General features: G+C 36.1%; 1 protein-coding gene across 1 annotated transcript in view; it reads right to left on the reverse strand.

Moving 5' to 3' along the window:
- Nucleotides 1-544: 544 nt before the first annotated feature.
- SEL1L (SEL1L adaptor subunit of SYVN1 ubiquitin ligase) overlaps nt 545-24525 on the reverse strand; it is a 33178-nt gene continuing 9197 nt past the window's right edge. Inside the window, exons 4-21 of the mRNA XM_082761441.1 lie at nt 22814-22981; nt 22091-22196; nt 20229-20391; nt 18409-18462; nt 18268-18327; nt 17577-17658; nt 17095-17249; nt 16338-16394; nt 15340-15408; nt 14586-14663; nt 13830-13892; nt 12877-12964; nt 12466-12614; nt 11687-11852; nt 10944-11018; nt 9707-9879; nt 7961-8089; nt 545-7200 (exon numbers count right to left, since the gene is read on the reverse strand). Coding sequence (XP_082617567.1) covers nt 6997-7200; nt 7961-8089; nt 9707-9879; nt 10944-11018; nt 11687-11852; nt 12466-12614; nt 12877-12964; nt 13830-13892; nt 14586-14663; nt 15340-15408; nt 16338-16394; nt 17095-17249; nt 17577-17658; nt 18268-18327; nt 18409-18462; nt 20229-20391; nt 22091-22196; nt 22814-22981 — 2039 coding nt within the window. The 3' untranslated portion in view covers nt 545-6996. The remainder of the gene's footprint in view (nt 7201-7960; nt 8090-9706; nt 9880-10943; nt 11019-11686; nt 11853-12465; nt 12615-12876; nt 12965-13829; nt 13893-14585; nt 14664-15339; nt 15409-16337; nt 16395-17094; nt 17250-17576; nt 17659-18267; nt 18328-18408; nt 18463-20228; nt 20392-22090; nt 22197-22813; nt 22982-24525) is intronic.

Consider the following 24525-nt stretch of genomic DNA (forward strand, 5'->3'; position numbering starts at 1 on the left):
CAAGTATTTCTGTAAAGTACACATTTGAAGTTATTTGTATAGCTCAAATATTTTACCAGATGGCCTCATTAGCCAAAAAAAAATGATTGTTAAAAAAAGATCTCTACCTGCTGCCAAACATTTTCACATGCTTTAGTAAGAAAGAATATGCACTCGAAGAAAATCTAGAGTTAACTTTGCAAAAATAGCTGCTGTCCTGGAAGCTATGCCCAACTAGTCCACATGTTATCTGCAAGAAGTATCCCAGAGACATTGCAAGAGAGACTAGTACAAATAGCTATGAAAAACTTAATGTACAGTAAGCTGTGCAATCAATTTAAGGTTTTCTTTTTTGTGATTGAGTTTATGAATGGACCAGTTTCTTCAGTTTGTCTTTGAGTCTGACTTTTTCTGAAGTTAGGAAAAATATTACAAATAAAGTATTTTCTTGGCATAATACATAATATGCAAATACCCACTTTCACATTAGTGTTTGTTGTAACAGTACCTACATTAAAAAGTAGACTGACAAACAAGTTCTAACAGATAGCAACAAAAGGAGAGGGAACATTAGAGGAAGTGTTTATTGGAAGAGAGGATCAAGCAGAATACAAGCTAACTTAAAGTGCAAAAATCAAGGCTAACGAGTGTTTTGTTTACATTAACTTTGATTAGGGCAACATTAAAAGTTTATTTTTAAACGAATAAAGATTTGCATAGGGAATACATGTTCTAGAGAACTCTGCACTTCATGAGTTTACCTTTTAAGTACAAAAAATGAAAGATTTTATACATAACAAAGTTAAAGGATAGTATAGTTACAGATTATTACTCTTTTCTCCTCTACTTCTAAGACTGTCAAGTGTAGTTTTAACACAAAAGATGGAGAAAAGAGCTGAAAATATACTTGAACAATATCAGACATATAGGAAAGTCAGCTCTTAAAATTATGGTCTGACTTTCAGATTGGTAGGGAAAGGCATCTGAGTATTTTGATTTTTAGCAGAGTTGCTAGCAGTCTAGCTATACTCCAGCCACAAAATCAGGCACAATAGGTGAAGGAGAAAAGGGCTATAGTGGGAGCAGCTTTCATACATTTTTGTATGAAAGACCAAGTAGGAAGAAAACAGAGCAAGTTGAGTTAGAGAAGAACAGTAAGAGACAGTTACTGGCTGATCTCTGAATGAGAAACAAAAAGATCTCTATTTTCTAGGGATAGAACAGATCACAGATTATGCTTCATAGACATAAGCAAAAAAAAAAAGGTTTGACTGATTTATAGACCTGTCCAGTCAAACCCTGGACAATGTTTTTGCAGAGCTCCTGTTTTTTTTTCCTCCCCCTAAAATAGGTACTATAAAACACAAACTCCATATCTTCGCAGGTATTTCCATCCCTTCTTCAAGCACAACATGGCAACACATTCTTCTGACTTAGTCATGTAGGAGAATGAGATCTGAGGAGCACACATTTAAATGTAAGTAGTCCAGATGGAGCACTTGGTAATAGCAGGCTGACAGACATAACACACAAACTTTAGCAGCCCAGGGATGTAATTCTTCAGCAGGCCTTTCCAGAAGCTAGTGACCTTTAAATTTTGACTTTTTAGTTATTAAAAATCAGTAGCTCAGTATGCTTAATTCTCATATTTGTAGAGCAAGTTCCTGAAGCTCCTGCAACCAAGTGGTTAGCTCCTTTCTCTCAATATGTATACATAAACACATGAAAATTCTCCCATGACTTGACAGTATCTGATGGTGTGGAAATTACTTTTCCTAATCTATGCCTGAAACATGTTTTTTTTTTAAACAGGTCCAAGTCATCATTTAATATCTGATGCCCCCCTGTGGCTGAAAACAAACACCCCAGGCATAAACATTTCTGCAGCAAAGGCAATTAATTTAAAACAAAAAAAGAACAATGTTAGTACGAACCTTGTACAGAGATGGAGCCGCATACAATAGAGGGAAATCTAATTATGCATGATAGTTCAGGCCTGTGATTAGGAAGAATGAGTATCAACAGAAATGGAAAAAAACAGGGACAGGAAATACAGGAAGCATTAGACAGAATTGAGGAAATTTAAATATTTTGTAATAAAAATAATTTTTCCAAGTTATTCCCAAAAATCTGGAATTGCAGTTAGTGTTATGTGGAAGGTTACGTGGCAAGCTCAGGAAGTTCAGCTGCACAGAAATCCAACTGTGAACAACCAATTCCCTAGGTGAACTGCCTAAAACATACATCACAGTCAAAAAAGCTTACCAGAATAAGCAGCACTAATACCTTTAAGGTTAAAAGCATTCCCTCTGGTTTACTACAGAATCCAGCTACTGTGCTGCAGAACTTAAAGTCCTCATTTACCTCTTGCTACCTGGACTACAACTACAGTGGTGCTCCATCTCCACTTTTCTTTCCTGTAAATTAAAGAGAAGACTAGACATTAAACCATTCATTACCTGGATAGGTGGTATTCCATCACAGCTGAGCTTTTGGAAGACATCACTTAGTCTTCTGACTTCCTTGTATTAGAAGACTACAGTCCTTGAGTTTTCCCACCACAGAAAGCTTGTAGGCAGCATGGACTTGCTTATCAACCTGCAAACCTAACCACATCCATTCCATAGCTTCCATGAAAAGTGCTTTTGAGGTAGTCAAGTAAAATAAGCTGTCTACATCTGTCCCCACCTCACCTGAGCACATCAGCAACCATGTCTTAAGCCACAGGCAATCCTGGAAACCTGTCACTAAGCTTGAGCTACAGGAAGGCAAGCCAAATAAGCCTGTTTTGTTGCAGGACAGTCTCAACAGGTGTTGAAAGGCTCCTCAATGGACGGAGCCTGAAGGGACAAGTACATGCAAAGAGGGCTGAAATGGAAGCGAACCTGTCAGGCTCCCTTCCTCAGTATCTGCTTCTAGTCACTGTGTTATCCACATATTAGTATGGACAATGCAATAGTAATGCTAAAGGTATTAGTCTTGAGTCACACAGCAGTTCTGTCTGCTACAGACAGTACAGATGTTATATACACTACAAAGTGTCACGCAGAGGGCAAGTCTCTAGCATAGATGAAAATACAATGCATAATTTTCACCCCCCTTTCTAAACCTCTTAAATTATATGTGTATGCATGTATTTTTAAGAGGAATAAAAAGTGAAAGAAATGTGAAATGTGAGTATCCTTATGGGAAGTGAGGCATTTAGTAGTGACAAACATCCATATATATGATTAACAGTTGATGTCCTCCATTACCAAAACCACTGTGAACACAGGGTAACCACACAGGTGGTAGCTTTATTTCACAAGATTAAAGATACAGTACAAAATGAATCTGTACATCTTTCTATTAACAGAATTTGTTTACACAATTATATTACATTTGACCAGCCTTTATACTGATTTTAAATACAAAATAAATTTACAAAAGTCCTACAAGACCCTTTAAAGAACTGCAGCTGATAAAAACAAAGGGACTATTTTTTGGGGGGGGGGAACCCTATTTGCCATATGCACTTGCAGTAGTTCTTAAACCAAACTAAGTTATCTTAGTTTAATATTCTCTGAAACAAAAATAGAATTTGTTTGTTGTTGCCTATCTAAAAAGGAAACAACTTCCAAAGGTAACTGTAAACCCCTGTAATATAATCCTTATAGGTCAAAACTAGTATATAACAGGTGGAAACTAGATAATGCATAGTCTTAGAAGTCCTTTCACAACCCAAAATTTAATGTTCTTCTCAAAGAACATTTCTTTTCCCCCACTTTAAAGTTCAATAAGAGAAGATGACCAAAGTCATGGAAGATGACTAAAAAGTGAACGAAGTTGTGTTTCATAAAGTCTCATCGTGATATTTGTATCAAAGGCCTTAACTGCCATTACATTGTCCTATGATGGGCATATAAAGCATGGAAAACTATTTCAATAGGCTAAGCTCTGGGGCAGGAGGTAAAGGGAAGAACTAGAATCTTGTTTTCTCAACATTTCAATGTTACTTTCAAACTGCAGGAACAGCTGATGTGTTTGATTAATAATGTGAGATGCAGAACAATGTTTTCCCCTCATACCTTTCCACATGTTCTTGTATATAGAACTCCTACTGACAACTGTTACTGCTCTGCATCCTCCCCTGCAGGGAGAAGAGAGCAGGTGTCTGGGAAGGTCAAATAGGCTCTGGCCTATGTTACTAGAAAGAACAGTTTTTCCATTTAAAGAACAATCACATACCTAGAAAGGCTTCTCTTAAAATCAAGTTTCTCTTCTAAAATAATTCTGCGTATAAGCTATAAGACAATCTGTGTGCTACCAAAAGGGAAGAGCACTTCACTGCAATCAACTGAGCAACCCAGTTCCTTAAGGGAAAAAAAGTTTGATAAGCCAAGTACACAACAAGAAACATTGCTAGTAAGAGTTAAACACACTTCCCTCAGAATGCAAGTTTCAGAACAGAGTAGCAAGGGATTGTCACAGAAACTGAACTGATGTTGTCTAACAACCAATTTAGAAAGTATATTAATTTCTTTAATCCCTGAGTTGACTTATTACTCATGGTAAATACCTTTTTACTACCACTTCATTCATACAAATGTCATCTGAAAAAAGTTAGTGATAGCAATTTGATGGAAGTGGGGAAAAAAGCAGAAAGACTTCCTTATTGCTTCTGCAAAAAGCAGTTCTTTAAAATGAAATAACTCACTGATCTTCAGCCATGCTCTTCTGTTGGTTTCTTAGATGTAAAAATGCATCAGTTCAGTGAAAAGTGAGCTGTAAGACTGTCACATGGCAGTAATGATGCAAATAGAGCTTTTAGAATTTAGTTCTCATAGATTAAACAAAAACAATTTTACTAAAGCAGTAACAAAATTATTAAACATCCTAAGAGACCAATGAACTAGTGGTAGTTAACTGAAAAACATTTTCCATATAATCTTTAATTTATTCATGCTGAGCTAAAAAGAGCTATTAAGTGACAGAGGCAAAAAAATACTTCAGAGGAAGTGCTCAGAAGTCAGATATCTTAGAAATGCAGCTGGGGAGTTGCTGTACATTTTAGACACTACCTTAAGATTCAATACTGTTGCATCTCATAATGATGATCAAGACTGAAACAAGACATTCCTCTATCACTTGCTGCAACCCTCCAAACTTTAATGAAAGATTTGTCTCCATATAACCAGCAAAGGCATTTTGAAGCACTGAAAAGCTCTACCTATATTTTAATACTAAATCATCCATGACACTTCAGTTTACAGAAGAGTGGATTTCTTATCCTCTCCCCCAAGCTACAGATATATTAATGCAATGGTTGCCTTACAAATGTATTAAATATAAAAACAGATCAAGTCTGAACTCTACAGCATATTGACAGGTTGCTGCCAATCCACTGGAGGAAAATAATGCATGAAAGGAAGCTCTTAACCATTTAAATGCAGCAGACTTTGACAAAAAGGTACAACCTCATCATTTGTATTTTTCTGCTTTAAGACAGCATATTCAGAGGGTTTAATGCTAGTACAAATATTTAACTGCCTTTGCCAAATAAGAGCAGAAACATCTGTATTTGTTACACCTAAGCTATTCCCTCACTGCTTCCCACCCTCAACCCCTGAAATTGTAGTTCAATGAAAAATTGTCACCAACTCAAAACTCTCCTTGCAGTCTAAAAACATCATTCCACAGGTCTTATTCTTTATACTCACTAGAAAGCCTTTGCACTGACCTGGTGGGATCAAGAGGCCATAAACCATTATCTGTCTTTATCTTTGGATTTTGTTACAAGGGATCCTCAGATGACACAGCCATTCAGATGTGACTTTCTCATGTATGCCAGGTACAAGAGAGGTAGGCCATAGCCAGAGCACTGCTGTGATCTAACATACGCTTTTTATCAACCAAACTTTGGAGTAGCATCACTAGTTTAAGTCCATGCCCTTCTGTCAAGTATGCATCTCTGGGGCCCTTTCTCTGCAGATACATTAAACAGATGTACATGTAAGATACCACATACATTTCAGCTGCAAGACCACCTTGCAATGCAGAGAACATGCGGGATCATTGAAAACTACATACAAGACTCCCACTACTAAAAAATGAGTAGGCTAACTCAGTTTTCTGGCTCTGTCATTTCTTCAGTGTCCACTAATACTTGTGCTTTCTGCAATCTAGACTGAGTCTCTCTGCAAGAGAGAAGTTAAATTATTTAGGAACATTACCAACTTGTCCTTATGTCACTAAGGACTGCAAATTACAGTCTCCAAAAGAATTTTAGAAGGATGCAAGATATGGGCACTGCGTGAATAGCTTTCAACAAATTACCATCACAGACTCAATCTGTGCCAGCCCACCTCCTGGGCTATAGATCCTTGACAACTGCCTACTATACAGGTAATACTCAAAACAAAAAAGCACAAATGCAGAGTGACATGTTTGCTAGCTTAGTTTTACAGACTTTATAAATAATCCACATTAAACAATCCAGGACAGCATAGAAGACCAAAGTGTAAGAAATAAATGAAGTAAAGATTGCAGAAATACTTAGGATGCAGATCAAAATGTAAGTTCATACAGCTCTAGCCTTTTTAGACTTCAAATAAAGTTCAGCTTCTTGGACTGAGATTGGCCATAAAATCATTACTATTATTTTTGTTTTTATAGGGCAGCTGCTATCAGGCAGGCAAACACCTTCCAATGCTAACCTTCTCTCTCTACAAGATGAAAAGGACTTTGAATAAAGAGGAACTAGATACAGCAGGCAACATTTTTGTAGTAGCACACTTCTGTGTTTCCATGAAAAAGCCATAGTGTTATTCCATTGGCACTGAAATAACATTCAAATCAGTTTCAAAATAATTTTCTTATCCCTGAAAAAAGGCATCATTCTAAGCAGCTTGCAGACTTTTTCCTTTATAAACTTCTTTGTGCCTCTTTTGTGGGAAGGACCATTGATCCAAAGTCCTAAATCACAATGAAAATTGTTCCTTGTGGAAAAATCCAGTTCTTTCACTGAGGCTCTTGTTGCTATTGTGGTGGTTGATGCTCTGGTGGTGGTTCTTGTTGAGGCACAGCTGGCCGCAGTCCTGCTGGTCTGGGAATTGCCTGATGTTGCCTTTGTCTGTAAGCTATAATTGTTCCCAGAAGCAAGGTGATGATGGTCATAAGGTAAAGGTCCCACTCTGGCCCCAGCAGCTGGTCCATATCAATATGTGAGAATACCTCCCTTATCTAAAGAAAAGAAGTCCACATCATCTCAAAGTAATATCAGTAATCTGGGTAGTAGCTTCTGTGAACACTACATAAACATTGCCTCAATCCATTTAGAATGTTTTGGTTGTCCACTGCCAACTATCTTAGACTTAAATTCTGTCAAATGTAGCTGAATTGCCTGAACTAAATGGCAATAACTTTCCTACCATTTGAATTTATCAAGTAATCCAAAAGGCAGTAAGATAGAACAAATATTTATGACATTATATGCAGAAAAGTCACCAAAATTCCATGTAATGGATTTTCCAGTGCCATCATTAAGAAGAAATTTATCTTAGATAGTTTAGCTATTGTGCAGAGCAACTTTTCCAACAGGAAAAAGGATTCGCACAGGATTCAAACAGGACTCAAGTGGGATTGATGCAACTGAATATAAAATTAAGAATTAAGGCTACAAAAATTTGTTTCTTAAGCAGATATTACAATAATTAGCTAAACTTTGATGGCAGATGCTCATGGATAGGAGCTGTCAAACAGGTTTGAGAAATTCTCTTCAAGGGAAGAGTAGCACTGAAGAGCACTGGCTGAGCACATTTTAGTTTCTTGTAATTGTGTAAACAAGAAGAATCATGGCTTCAGTAAATTTAATAAGTAACACCAAAAAAACTATCCAGTTTTCAGATGGCTTACATGAGATTTCTACTCAAATAAGAGTTCTATTTTTAAAAGATTGAGTTCCAAACACATTTTTTCCTCCCTTTAATTATATAGTACTTACATTAATTTCTCGAACATACTGCACAGAATAAATCACTCCAAGCTTGCAAAGTGCTAGGAAGACTGGAACCTGAGCATCTGGGCTTGCTTCAGCTGCCATGTCATAAAATCGTTTTGCAAGATGAATATCCTACAGTTAAGAAAATACAAAACTCAGTTCTGAAGAACTCAAAGTTGCCATAAGATCTAGAGATATTTCTAGAAGGAAACACTGTCATTTTAAAGTGTATACTCAAGTATATATACAAATGTATACTCAAGTATACTCTATCTGAAATGCCACACCAAGCATGAAAAGACTAAGAAAACTGAAGTCAGGTAGGAGAGCATAGTGACCAATTCCTCCTAGTTATACCACAGTATGCCTGCTTCAGAGTGCCTGCAGCTTCCAACCATTTCTGCACATATTCCCAAATTAGATTTTACTTTTATCCTAAACTGACCTAACTCACATCAATGTGAGTGTGCCAAAAGCATGAGCACCAATAGCCACTTGCCTAAAATAGTGCTCTCTGCTGGGGAAATTGGAACAAGAAGGTGACTGTATCAAAAACAGAGGATACATGTAGTTCAACTTTCCCTGAGATTTTTGGCTCTGCTTCAGATACATACAGTGTAAAGTTAAGATATTTGAATACAAATTGCTTATGTTCATTCACACTGATGGGAAGAATAGGCCTGTGTAAGGCTTACTTCTGGAAGTGTGCAAAGTTGGAAATTCAAGAGAAATCTCCATGCCACATATTTAGTCCTGATTGTGGAATACCTTAATCATTTTCTGCTCATTAATACATCAAAGCTTCGTTTTATGACATACATGGAAACAAGTGTGAAAATCAGTATGTGTATGAGCTATACTAAATCACATTTTAATATTTTTAGTTCAATAGGACAACTTTTGAGTACTCCTTGAGCCTGAAAGTCTGCTTGTTCTGTAACTATTTAAAAGAATTTCCTTATCTCCTTTGTAATATGCTAGTATCAATGTAGGAGATGATCCTAGTCATGGCTTATTTTCATTTTTAATTAGAAAGCAATTTGTTCTGTTTATATATATTCCTCACTCTCACTTGACACATGAGAAAACTGCATGAGTCCAAGATTTAATGCACAAGCCACTGAAATATCATCCCAAATTTTAGAGAGTACTATGAGAAAGTCAATTTAAGAAAATTAACTTCTTTTTAGCAGCATACAATTTTCATTCTGACTTGGCCAACATTAAATCTATGAAAAAAGTGAGCATTTGAAATTTGTGAAGGGGCTTAACATTTGGCTTTGACATAGTATGAAAACCATCTACATATAGGAAGTGTAACAGTCTGTAAGACAGACTATTTATTCAGTAAGTAAATAGTGAATAAAGCAAAAGCTGTTTCAAAGAAATACCATATTTACTCAGGATTTACTCAAAAGAACAGTGACCTGAATTGAAGCCATGCAGGCCACACTATTGGACTGTTCTCCTTAACTTTGGACTGTTTGCAATCTTAATGACATGGATGTAGGTAGAGGTTTCCCTGTAGTATTAAAGTATCCAACTCTTTCTTCAACAGTGAAAGTCCACAGCTCATTAGGCATTGTTCATGCTAAAAATCTATATATGAACCATCCACAGGCTCCCAGTGAAGGAACAAACTTGAGCAGCAGACATCTGCTACATCAAGAAACATGCCTCAAACTGCCAGTTATATAGCTACTGGAGAATGTACTGAGAAGTGGCTATGTAATACACAGCTTAACTCACCTGCTTGATGCCCAATCCCTTCTCATGCATGTAGCCCAGATTAAACATGGCTTGGGCACTGTGCTGTTGCTCCGATGCTAGTCGATAGTGAATAAATGCGGTTTCATAATCAACATCGGTACCAAACCCATAAAAATGGTAATCTCCAAGTTTAATTCTTGCAACTGTATATCCTATAAACAACAGAAAATAGCAAGGCAAAAAGTCCTCCCGGCAAAGAAAGCCTCTTAGTTCCATATGAAGACACACTATAGGCTCTTGTTATTCATTTCTACACAGTTTGCACAAAGTTTATCACTCCCTCACAAATTTTTATCTTTTTTTTTTAAAAGGAATATTTGACTTTAAATAATCCAAATCCAACTGACTCTTATTTTCAGGAAAGTACTTCTCCCAGTAATCCTACCAACATTTCTATTACAATTTAGTGGTATCAGTTGAAAAGCTATATACTGACATTCATAGTCACTTATAAGGAAAAACTTGTTATATGATCATTAAGGGCTACAGATTTGTTTTTAAAAGAGACAATAAAAACTTGAAAACTGAAGTATCTGATCATCATTTGGTAATTGATTTTTAACTATACTACTTCCTCAATTTCTAATTTTCTAGTAAAAGCCAACACTGTAGGTCTACAGATTTTCAGACAAATCTCATGCTCCAACTGCATTATACCCTCTTCAGTAAAAAGCTGGAGAAAAGTTAGAGAACTTGCACTGATATGCATAACCTTCAAGTTTGGTTTTGCTTTTTTTTTTTTTTAAACAATAAGATCACAAGCATCAGTTTAAACTCTGCCTGGTTGGATAACAAGGCTACATTTTTGATCACTGGGCTTTGCTTGCTTTGAATAAGAAATTGCAATTCTTACTGATGATGACAAGTACCAAAATTTTCAATGGTAACTTGTATCTATTGTTCAAAGTGGATTTTTTTTTTTTTTTTAGAGAAGTCAGTAAATCTGTTCCTCATAATACTGCTCTATAATAGAGAATGACAAGAGAAACAAACTATATTTGTTTTGTTCTTTTTACTCTTCAGGATCTCAGAATGGCTTGTGACTGCAAGCATATTGCAATAATACCAGTGGAAAAAACAGCAACTAGGCTCATGTAACTAATGCTGAACAGAAATAGGTAAGCTTTTCCTTCCTTCCCCATTTTATAAAAACAGAATCAGACATCAGTAGCTCTTCTAAAAATAAGCAAATTGGAATTGTGTGGTACAGACTTACCTTGAGAAGCTGCTCTATTCCAGTGAAGCAAAGCTCGAGGATACGTTTCATTTTCTCCGACTATGCTAGCTTCTTCTAGAAAAGAAATTAATAGTTAACTGGGAACTCAGTATGCACTTGCAAGACACCCCCTACTTATATTAAGCAGGCTAAAATGAATTAAGAACTGAAATGTACTATTGCCCAAACAAGATTCAGCCTGTCTGAAATTACTAAGAACTTCAATTTCAAATTAACAGAACCAATCAACTCTCTTCATCACTGCTTCAAGTGTAGAACAAGTTCAAAAGCTGAAAAAAATTGAGCATTTATAAAAGCCATTACAAGATAAAGAACAAAGGAAACTGAACCTTGTATGCATAGCAAAGGCCAAAGGTAAAAACTAAAGCTAGTGCTACATTATAGATTTAAAAACAAAGATGTTAGGCCTGTGTTTCAGAACTCTGGAGACCAGAATTTTCAGCACTATACCAATTTCTAAAACATTCCCTTACAACCCTATTTTTAAATCCCAGAAGTCACAATTTAAATGTATTCTAACTTTTAGGCCAGGAAGATATAGAGGTGAAAAAAAGACTGGCAATTTTCCAGTGTGAAGAGCAGGAAAGGGGATAGAAGTCTCACTGAAGCACAAACTGACCAAGAGCTACTTAAATACACCTTCAAGCATTCTGAAATTCTACTAAATGGACTACTACAGGCAAACTCTAAAAAAACATTTCAGTACAAATTTAAGTTCTTACTCTGATCAAGTATGAAAGCAGCATTGCTTTGTGCAACTTCATAGCCTTGTTCCGCCAAAAGAAGATACTGAACAACAGCAGAATTTGAATCACCATCTTTATAGCTGTTGTAGGCAGTCATAAGTCTTTCAGACCAGCGTCCCCGTTCACAAACGTTCTTAAACAACTGCAGAGGAAAAAAAAGCAGGTTGTCAGGAACTTCAGAAACTGAGTTGTTTTTTTTGGCATGAAGTAAAAAAGGAGGTAAGCCTTGACATAAGCCTTTTTTGTAGGAGGTAAGCCTTAACATTTGAACACCTGTTCCCAGTATTTGCATTTCACAGAAAAAGCTCAATACACAAACATTACCTAAGACAAACTTACTTTAAGGTATCAGTTACTAAGCAAACATGCCAAGATTCAGATGCTTACTCAAAGTTATGATTAATGAGCTTTCTAACAGCTTTCTATTTCTCAGCTTAAATGTAACACTTGAAATCACATCTATATGAAGAATTCAGTACTAATAAAAAAAACTTAGTTTGCTTTGTACTACATCCTTCTGTTTTTTTTAAAGCTAAGAAAACTATTACCAACTCACCATTCCAGAACAAGAAAGATTAAAGATTTTTCTCATGAGATACAAAGGTTGTCAATAATATATCACTTTTCCTTATTACAGCCTTGGCTCTGCAGTCACCAATGGATTTTAACTAAGACAGATTTCCTATGTAAGCTGACATGGTCATATCCAGCCATTTGCAAGTTAACATTTGACTTTTATAAATGGATGACCTTACCTCAACAGCAGTATGACAGGATCGCATCACTCCAGTGCCAGTAGCATGCATCTGAGCCAGATTATAAAAAGCCAGAATATGGCCACCCTGGGAGGCCAAATTAAAATATTTCAAAGCTTGTTTATAGTCTCTCTTGACTCCAATACCATCTAAAAAAAAGATTGAGTCAACGCTATTTATTTCTCATAACAAGCAAGGTTATATAAAATATAGTATACATTTGCTCTCAAAAGAAGTATTACAGAAAGGTGTTATCAAAATGTTAGGAAAAAAGCAGATAGAATAAAATATAAATGCTGTGCAGTAACAACTCCGCATGCAGTATGTCCGTACTTCTAATGCCACCTAGCGAACAGTTACTGAAAAGGCAGTTGTTTATAGTTGGCAAATCATCAATTTGATGCCACTTACTGTAATACATGGAACCTAGTTGAAGTTGTCCATCAACCCATCCCTGTTCTGCAGCCTTCTGGAAATACTTCAGTGCTAGCTCATAGTTCTGCAGGAAGATTGGGTCCAGTCATTAGAGCTTTGCAATACAGCACAATTTAAGTAAAGAAAGAACATATGTCTATGTGCAAAATGAAATATCTATAGACCTATATCATAATAATAAATAGAAGACATGCTAGACGTACTCTGAAAAATTGAACAGGTTGCTCAGAGACTGTGGAGTCTGCCTCCTTGGAGACACTCAAAAGCTGCCTAGACATGGTCCCAGGCAACCTGCTCTTGGTGCACCTGTTTGAGTGGAGGCTGGACCAGATGACTTCAGAGGTCCCTGCCAACCTCAACCATTCTGTAATCACTACTGGCTACTCTGAAAGCTAGCATTCACATACAGAATTACAACAAATACAACAAATAGTTTTAATTAGCAGAACCAATGTCTTGCTCTGTTTTTAAAGCCATTGAATCCTTTCCTCAACTTTTGTTAATTCAACTGTTTGAGTATCTGTTTATATAGCTAATTATAAAGCATCTGATAAAAACCCTTCACATTGAAACTTTTAATTAGTTCATTTGTCATGTTGCTTTTCCAAAGTGTTCCTCCACTCTCACAAGAGACAAAATTGGAGCAGTTAAGACCTGATAGCTTTAATTTTTCTTGTGAAAGTATAAAACTTCAGCTAAAGATTTACTTTGCTCTGCTTTTCTAACAGCTTCAGCAATATTTTCAAACTTGTTAGAAGAAACTCAGCTTTTAATAGCTGTTAACTCCAGAGTGATTTACTAGATTTCTTCATGAAGTTTGCAGTACAAAATAGTTCATAAGTCTTCTACAGTATTTTCCTCCAGAGGAAAAGCTTGTCTACAAGTTGCACAATCAGCTAGAATTAGAAAGATGACCATCAAAAGCTTACCACTGGAACACCTCTTCCATACAAGTAAGCCATTCCTAATCCACTCTGCCCAACTGGATTACCCTGAAACAGGAAAATACTCCTGAAAAGAAAGTCAAAATCTACAGCTATATATTCCAATTGCTACCTTATTAACAACAATAATACTAATAGTGCTGGAGAGAAGAGCAAAAATGCAAAGCCAATTAAGCAATGGTTATTAAAGGAGAAAATAGCATCTTCAGTATTTTTTATTTAGTGACCACACAGGTGATTACTATGGGGAAGAAAGCTTTCAATGCTAGTTATGATAGTCTGTGTACTTTCAAAGTGTTGCATGTGATGTAGAACACTTACTCACAGAAAGTTGGGGCATTAATAACTTATCTTTATTTTTTTTCAAGTTTGCAGTGTTCTGGATGCTACAGAAACTCCAGAAACAACTAATTTAAGAATCTGTTAGGGCAGACAGGTGGCTGCCCTGTGGGCTGTATTATTGACTAGCACCCCTGCAGAAGTATGTACCATTGTATTCCTTCAGGACAGGCAATGTGGCACATCAGAAACCCTTAATAAATGTAGGAAATAAGTGAAGAGATCCATGACCAAAACTGGAAGCAGCCTACAGAACCTTTGAAGGGGAAGATTTAGTTACAAACTAATCTGGGATAGAAGTGCAGGTATGCACATTGAAGTGCACAAAGAAGCATTTGTACTGTTAATCAAATCAAATCTTATAGCGCATTTGTTGTATTTCTAGCTAACAGATAATCATACCATATCAGCAGCTTTCTTGAAATACTGAAGTGCTGTTTCATTGCTCTGAGGTACAACATCACTTCCTTCTGAGTACATCTGAAGGAAAAAGGCATTATTGATGAACACCCAAGTAAGTCAATTCACTGTAGAGATAAAGCATTGTAGCATTAGACAATTCTAGCTACTATTTTACAAAATAAATAAATTGCACCAAAGCAGAAGACATGTCCCTATGCTGTAAACTTGAGATTCAGAGGGATTAGCTTCCAAGGGAGAATTAATTGCCCAGAAAATTAAAAAATTTGAGTGGTAATATCCTTCACTTCTGATTTGTACCACTGTGGAGTAAAGAACACAAATCAGGCAAAAAATCCTGAGATCATTGGAAGCCAAACTGTATTAACATTTAAAATACTATTCGTCAAAGAAAATTGTTGCCAGACCCTTATCCTAGAAGTCCAGAAAGCAGGAAACCACAATTTTTCATGTTAAGTGCCTTGACCAGCATACTACATTTTTTTCATGCTCCAAGCACATGAATTTTGTGTCCTTTACTGCAGTGACAGCCTCGAAGAGATAAGCTGGCACTGCTACATATTGCAGCCTAACCTTAGCACATACTAAAGTAGAGTAATAAAGATTTGACTCTTCACAGGGTGAAGGTAGCTGACAACCCTTTCTGATCTCTCTACCAGAGATTAGTAAATAGGAAATATCTTTTTCTATTGAAACATGATCAATTTGCTTACTTTTGAGAGTGCTTACATCTTACCTTTCCCAGAAAGGCCATGGCATGTGAGTTACCAGCATTAGCTGCTTGATTGAAGTACTCAAATGCTCGCTATAGAAAGGAAAAGTAGTATTTTAGCAACCTTGACATATGATTTGAGTATCTTTTCTTGCAAATACAGCATGAGTAGATGGCTTGTCAAGTTATCAGGCTGGGATACAAAAACGCTCATCAGTCCCAGCTAACTCAATATAAGTAATGCAGCTCCCCACTTTATATAGTCTGAATATTGAACAGCAATTCCTCTCAGTGTATTCCAAAAGGCAGATGAGAAAAAAGTGAGAAAAATAAAAACAAAACTGCTACTACTTACAAGCTACACAGGTGAATCTTACTTCCTTATTGTACCTCCAAATTCTGTTTGGAAAACAGGATATCTAGAAGTTCCTGTTCCAGTTTTACACAGACCTTGCATGTACTCATTCTGATCACTTATCTCTGAACCTGTACAGAGCAGCCATTTTAAGGTATTTTAAAGGTGATGGCTGTTAAATCATTCCTGGTTGGCAGTAATCCTCAGATCTCCATTTTCCAGTACATATTTAAAGAGGTTAATTATTTTAACTTCTCTAAGTAGAAGCTAAGGTTAGCTTACATCAGCAGAAGTTTTATTTTCTAAGCAGATTTAGTATCTTTAGCATTTAAAGTTTTGTTTTGGCTACTGAAGTACACTGTTCTTACAAGTCAGGAGCTAGAAATCATCACTAACATGTGTGCATCATGACGATCCTACTACACGTGCAAAAGCTCAGCCAGTTTCACATACCACTTAATGAAAAGCAGGTCTTTTTTTAATTCCTCATTTATAAAAGCATTAGTCTTTAACTGTGTAAGAAAATCTGCTCAATGTACTAATCACAAAGATTAATTTTTGATGTATGGATTATGTTAACTACCTTATGATATATCTTAAATGCTTCTGCTTCATTGTGGTCTTTGCTACATTCCCCCCACACACATCAGACATACAGAAAAGCTACCTGATGATTTTGTTCTACTCCTCTTCCTCCATGCAAGTGCAATTGTCCAAGACCAACCTAAAAATAAAGTTTACAGTAAGTCTGAAGTCATAGATCTGCTTCAATAGCTACAGAGTACCATCCTAGTTTTTTCCCCATATTACTCTGACAAAGTGGAAATTTATCTTAAAGTTATGTGATAGTCCTAGATGCAAAATAAAGACTGTTTATTTAACTTCTACCTAATTCTCAAGTCACATCTGCCTAAGCTAAATCATGACAATTTGCCTGTTATTAGCGCCCTCTAGTCCTTCTGCATTAAGAGTTCTAGCTTGCAGCATGCAGAAATCATGCAAAGAAGAGAAATTTAGGTCTGCTGGCAGTGCCAGTTCTCTTGATCAAGGCATCGTCCTCCACAACATCTGAAACTCTTACCTAGTCTGACTGGTTTCTATCTAGTGAACACCAACACCTTTTCTAAGATACAGAAGTGGTAATATTTTGGATTTATTTTCCACAAAGAATTACATTTTCTCCCGAAGTTGCACCTTAAACATATTAAAATAAGCCTTCTTAAGGGGGGTTGGACCTGATGATCTTTTGAGGCCCCTTCTAACCCCTCCAGTTCTGTGATTCTCATAAAAACTCATCTGGAAATGTAAATCAACCCGAGTGCTAAGTAACTGAAAGCTAAAGCTCCAGTATCTTTCTGTATTTCATAAAGCTATTCCTGCAACTACCCAAACCTCTGCAAACCATCAAATAACCTTAGTTGTACCTGTGCTTGTACATCTCCTTTCTCTGCTAAAAACTGGTAATACTGAATCAAGTCTTCTTCCAGCATTCCACTTGCCATTCCTGGATTTTCTACTTCATCTGCTAAGCGAATTCGCTGAACCACTGTGCCACCAGTCAATGAAATGTCACTAGCAACTGGAAAACAGATTCGTAAAATTTCCAGGCAGCTTTGTTCAATACAAATATTATACCACAACTTTGTAAAAACAACCAAACAAAACAATAAACAAAAGAAAAACTTTAGTTTCTACAGAGCTTCAAACTTTTTCAGAAAGAATATAAATTACTTTAGCATTCATTAAGTGTATTTCTATAAATAGAGATTAAAAGGCATACAATTCAGACCCAAACAATTAACTCAGTAGCAGGAATACTATTTTCGCAGTTCTAATGTTGACACAAGGAGACCTTCTAGGCATTTCTGTATCATTCAAAAATATTAGACTAGTAAAAAGTTTTTACCATGATTAGCTACAAGTCGGTAGTGAGTGAGAGCAGATTCACAGCTTTGAAGGACTCCTATCCCAGCCCAGTACCGGTAACCCTAGAAAGAAAATATGAAAAGTATGGGACTTATTTGACAACACACTACTTGCCAGGTTACAAAAAAATCCACATTACTTGAGCAAGTTTTAATAGGACAACAGACAAAATGAAGGCCATTCTACATGCATTAAAATCAGCTGACCGATACCATTAAAGGTTAAAGTATATGCAATAAAACTCAGACATTGCTGAGAGAAAAACAGGCTGAAACTTATGATGAAAACTTAAAAGAATGCCTTTCTACTCATACACATTGCATCATATTAAATACCACACTGACTAAACCAGCATTGTCTGTAAATCTTTCAGTTTTAAGCTACAAAAATTAAAGGTTTTCAGCCTACAGAAATTAAAGCAGTGGACACTTCTGCTTTAAGTCAAAAAGGATATAAACAGGATATAAACTCAGTCCATTTAAATCCATAGTGGTATACAGCTTATAATGAGCAGACTTTTCCTTAAATTAAGAAGAAACAATGTGGAATATATTATTGCCCACTTAATGGATGCACAACCTAATTTTTAAATAAATACTTTTAAGAGTTTAAAAAGGGGAAAGAATAATGACTTTACACATACAAGAAATTAACTGGGAAATCTTACTTACCAAGATCATATGGGCTATCAGATTTCCTCCTAAAGCTCCGAAGGTGTAATAGACCAGGGCCTTGATAAACAAACACAAATCACTGGTTACTTAACATCTGCCTCCCAAGATCACAAAAACCTTCAGCATATGCTATTTTACCTTAGCTTGACTAGAATTGACTCCTAGACCAGATGCATACAGAAAACCAAGAGCCTAGAAATAAAAATAACATTAGTCAGCACATTCTTTGAAAACTACAGGATTAGCTATTCCTGGCATACATAAGAATAAAGAAATAGAATTCAAAGCTGCAGAGCACATGCCAAGCTCTATCTGCACTTCGGTGTTTCCTGTACCAAGGCCCTTCCCTTCCGATTTCTGAATATAGGGTTACTAAGTTACTATTTACCTAGAACACTACCATAAACGTATCTCACCACATTTCAGTTTAGTGTACCAAATACAAGGAACTGCTACTTCCCTACATGCCTGCTGTAGATCCAGAGATACTGAACAGTAAGAGCACCCCAGTTTAAAGACACCTTGAGTATGAGTTAAGTATGCACCTTGTCTCTCATACACCAGTGAGAAGAAACACTAACCATGAACTTCTAGAGAAGAGTTTTGTTATTTGATTCACTGTCTGAAAGATCCTATGAATTTAGTATTTTTGCATCTGTTCTGACATGGATTAGATGCATTTTATGACTATAAGAATAAGCAGTTAGAGTAACAAGAGCTGCTTGGCTAAAGTTATTTTTATTCTTAGAATTTACATAAGTACTGCTCTCTCTCTAACACCTGTTACAGCTGTGTGACTCAAACTAGTGGCACAGCAGATACAGTGCATATGAAGGTGTTCATATTGCACAATGCACTAAGACTATTCTAGGCAATTCTGAAAGCACAGAAAAAACATCTCATGCAGACTGTACTGAATTCTAGAACAATAAAACTCAAGGTTTTATTAAGATCAAGTCTAGAAACAACACTCCTTTCTACTGTAAATTGTTGCTCCAACATCAAACATGTAACAGCAGGAGACTTGAAAGTCTAAGAACTGAAACTATGTAACTCCTAAAGAAACTGACACTTCAAAAACAAATTCAAGTAGTAAATAAGTTTATGCAGATACTGACACAAATTGACAATAGCCATATTTTACAACATTACCTATGAACAAGTCCACATAAACAATTCCCTAACATTCAAAGGCATACATACAAAGGGAGTTCTGTTCCACTAAACTGCTTCCAAGAGTCTTAGAGTTTATTACTTCCTAGATTATAAACATCTCCTACCACCTGCCATAAAACTGCAGATGAAAAGCTACAGTATCTGAAATCCCACACAAACCACAAAAAAAATTGACAGTTTCAGAGCAGATTTGTAGGCTAGATTCACCTGTATCCACTTGGTTTGATTTAAACCTCAAGTCTAGTCAGTCATATAACAAAAAACTAAGCAGAGACCACAATAACACTATTACCAATAGTTTAATACTACTTTTTAAAACTAAAATAGAGAACCTGTTTCCATTCGTTTACCTTGTACTTCCAAAAATATTTACTTCATAAGCATACAAACAGAAGCTGTTCCTTTACACAGCTTTTGTAATTTGCTCTTGCACCCTCTGTAAGGCTAGCAGCATTTGGGGAACAATCTTTGAACCAAAGGAACCGATGAAATTTACAGAGGTAAAGCCAATGTGTAGTCAGGATTAAGAAATACTTAGGCAAGCACTAGTAATAAAAAAATATTTCCTGAATAAACTCCAAACTTGATGTAAAACATCTGGTTTTCAGACAACTTAAAAAGCAGTATCCTTTTATCTTTTTTAACCAGGGAACAGGTGCTGTTCATCATTCTCATCTGATCTAGATGGAAGAACAATCTATATAACCAATTTAAAACAAGTACAATCTATAAGCCAATTTATAAATCCAAGAAACTTCTGTAGAATTTAAGGACATACATACCATTTGTCCTTTGGGAGAACCTTCTTCTGTTAGTTTTTCAAATAATTCTTTCGATGACTGTATGTTCTGCTTCAGATAATCTCCAAACAACAAAGCATAAGAGACTTTCTCCATTGCTTTTGTATGATTCATGTCAGCTGCTTTCAGAAGATACTGATATGCTCTTAAAGGAAAAGAATTTGAGTCACCTTGAAGCAGACCAACAGGTTTCATTCATAAACCTAAAAAGATTTGGGGTGGGGGTGGGTGTTTTTTTTTTAAGCCTGTTTTCTACAAATGCATCTACAGTCATTTGTTCCAGCTGTGAATTGTCTATACCATAGAACAGCTCATATGATTTAGTTAATAGACAAACCAGATTTTAATGTTCACTTTATTCCACATGCAAAGCAATATGTATTTCCTCTCCTGCAAAGTACATTAAAATTTAAGGTCAAATACTCGCATTTTTGTAGCAGCAGTTTTAAGTCCTGTATTAGATATCTAGTAGGACTACCTATTACACCTTCACAGAACACAGCCATTTAAAAGAAGCCTGAAAGACTATGGAGTCTCTTAGTACAAAGTCATTCAGGTGAAAATACTAAACATTTGGTCCAAGACAACTGCATATGTAATTAGTTTTGTGATGAAACCATCATGTTAAGTATGAGAAAGTTCTCTGGAAACTCTTGTTTCTATTTCAACCTCAGAACTTAGAAAATAATTTCACAGCAATTTCAAAAACTGTGACCTCAAACACAATATATAACATGCTTCAGTTTGATTTGTCACAGGCCTTTGGTAATATGCCAATATTTTTCTTTATTTCTCTTGCTTTCTATTTTGAGACTTGTTTTTCTTCCTCTTCACTTTCTTTAGGTACAAGCTGAAGCACACTTGGTTCCTCACATGATTTGATCTTCTAAGAAAATGCAATGTGTTCAAGAGAGCTAAGACTTTCAAAAATTCATAGACTATTTTATAGTATTTTTTCTAAAAAATACTAGCCAGACTGTAACAGAGGCTGGTTCCTTTTTATCTTAGCCAAGGTGTGATAGACAGCCTCTAGCTGTCATTCAGCTTCCTGATACATAAAGTAGGAATATGCCTCCTTATCTTGACCAAGGAATTTACATGGTAATAATGCTTACAGAATAATCACTACCCTGAAGTCACCACTTGCTGATGAAGTTATCAACATGACTACCAGAAGGTTCTAAGTTAGCTACTATTAATTGTAGTAAACTGACAACTATTTCACCAACAATTGGTTATATTACAGAGTAGAAAGTAAAAAGACCAGATTGAATAGAACAATCATTTCTTTCTACTCTTTGCTTTGATTTCTTCGACATGCATTACCCTTTTCTCTCACACAATGCTAATTACATTATTTATTGAGAATAGGTTTAATGCTATTTTTCTGCTGAGACCATCAGAAAGCAAGAACAAAAACAGAGCAGGGTAAGAAACGCTTATCTTTCCTGATCATTCACCTTTGAAACAGAATGAGAAAAAGACCATAAGAAACATGAAAAGGGGCATGTCAATTACCTCTTATCCCATTCTTAGTTTCTTTCAACACGGTTTCCACATTTAGATTGTGGCTAGAAAACTGCAGCACCACCTTGCATTAAACTCTGTTTTGAAGACACCCACTTCAGAAATGCAGGTTTTTTGTGTAGTTAGAGGAAAGCAAACAAGTTTTCTTTCTAAATGCCCTCACATCACAATTTTCAGTACCATCACTGCCTAACATGATGGTAAGTTCCATAAAATGGGGGAAGTCTCAGGAAATCTCATTTAGGTTGGTTCTTAGTTAAGTCAGACTGATCAGCTGTGTAGTCATTCTCATCTGGGAATGGAGAGGGTAGACTTACTCTTTCTTCTGAGCCTTTTTACTGCTTTCATTAAGGATTTTCATTCCGGTCTGATAGACATCCTCAGCTTCTTGCATTTGCCTTCGCTTATTAGACTGCTCTTCAGCTTTTAAAAACAAAACAATAACCCCAAAACATTAAGATCCACAATTACACATCTTAAAGACTATTTGTTCAAAAATCCCTATTTGTTCTAAGGGTAAATACAACCAAAATGTTTCTGAATACCAATAAGCAACCCCATGTGATTAAAAGCTACGTAAAGGAGGCATTGATTATCTTGGGAGATGGTTTCTTCCCATGTGACCTCTCTCATAGGAATTTGTTATAGCATTCCTTTCATTGCTCCAAAGCAAGACATGCAAAGAAGAAAGGTCCTCCTTCAGGAGAATGTTTTCTAGGAAACTGTTGCCTGCGTACAACAAATCAGCAAGTGTAATGGGGAGCACTGCCAAACCCCTACACTTCTACAGCCTCTGAAAGTGAGTTTTACAGGTGCCTCCACTGCAAGATTTCCCCAAAGCTTTGTAAATTGCATTTGCATTATGATCTTTTCCAATATTTCCCATCATGAGAACTTTGCCTTTATCATTTCTTATACAAGGTGGCCATTAATACATGACCAGGACTTCTAGACCTTTTAATAGGGGACATAAGGAGGTATGAGAACACTGAGTTAAGAAAGCATTCCTTGGACAAGAACAAAGACATCAGTTTACTTACTTTCACAGAAGCCCCACTTTTGATCTTTCTTGTAATCATAGGTTGTTGCACACCAAAGCCTGCCATCTTCCCTCCCATCTGCAGTGCACTCTGCATACTCCTTCTCCATAAACAAAAAGGGGAAGTGACAAGGTTCACCATCTGCAGTACCTCCAATAGCTGTCAAAACTGAAAATAGATACCCAGGAGTAAGACTGCTTCCCTTTATTCTATGAAGTCATCTACTATAAATAGTAAAGCACTCCTGTGTTGGTATTAACTTCTGTCAAGTTAAAAACTGCATTTCATCAAGTTTTCAGTAAAGTTTCTAACTTAGAAAAGCCTGAAAAAGCAGTTGCTTTCCTAAAGAGCACTTCAAAAATGTTACCGTTCCTTTTCTTAATTGAAAGTAAGAATAAGTGTGCAATTTCTTCTATTCCTTATTTCTAAGCAAAGAAAATATTTTTAGTGTAGAATGCAGATCAGTTATATATATATTTTGCCTACCACAACAGACGGTCCTTTTACTTTCACTTCTCTGTACTCCCTTCCTCATGCAAAAGACTACCCACCGAGTGCATTCCAGTGCATTTATTCATTTTAGCCATAGTGCAAGATGTAGCCATGCAACAGAACTATTCAATGGGCTACTGAAAACACTTAAGTATCAGCAAGGAGTACATTTAGAAAATACAACTAAGAAAAAACTACATATCAATGTGAGCCCCATCACTCTTTACTGTTGTACATACTTGTTTTGAAATCTTTATTTCCTTTCACCAGTTAAAAGTTGCATTCAAGATTACTTTCAGCACTCTGATTTCTCAAGCACTAGACAAAGGTTAAGTGATTCCAGTACTGCAGTATTTTAAGTCAACCTTCTATAATGACTAAGAATTATCTTCAGTTATTGAAAATGAAGATTACTTCTATTAGCCTTTTATAAAGTTTTGTTTTGCTATGCTAAATCCAGAAGTTAGCTTCAGCTTCATCTAAAGACATTTGCAGAGACATGCAATTGAGAATGCCAGTTACCCTGTTTTTTCAAGTTAAGCTTCTAGTTCTTGTGGCTGTCAACAGAGCTAGTTCTTCTAGAGACTACACCATTTTTATAAAGCCTAGAGACCATACCTTTTTTTTTTTAATTAAAAAATTCCAGAATTAGCTTGCTCAAATTGCTCTTCAGAATTCGATTCCTTGGCATATATCCCCACCCAAGTTTATTACCTCTTAACACAGAACAGTTATTTTCAGAAACTGGAAAAAAATGTCTATATGTAATTAGCCTTGAATCACTTTAGACATCTGTTAGCCATTGGGTAATGCACAAACTCATGCTAAAAGTACGTGCAGCTACAACAGATGGGACCTCTTATCGCTATGAGCAAACTCCAGGTCCAGGATGTTAACACAACTTGGAATTTGAAACTTTACTTGTATAGCAAGTATAACACTACCTCCTATAGTGAGAGCAATCGGACACAAGCTATTTGTGACAATGCTGTGCAGAAGAGTTAGTTGTACACTGGAAGTTATGAAATTACTCCCACCCAGTCCTCCCCTTTGCCTTTTAAAATTCTGTATATTTTTCCATAATGCAGTTTTCCCCCCACATAGCCACAAATATTAACTCCTGAAGCAACAAAACCATGCTATTACAGGATAAAATGTTAACCACAGTTTATCGTATACTTAAGGAATACAATACATGTAATTTACATGGAGGATAATTT

The sequence above is a fragment of the Aythya marila genome (genome assembly GCF_965140915.1).
Source record: "Aythya marila genome assembly, chromosome: 5".
Taxonomy (NCBI): domain Eukaryota; kingdom Metazoa; phylum Chordata; class Aves; order Anseriformes; family Anatidae; genus Aythya; species Aythya marila.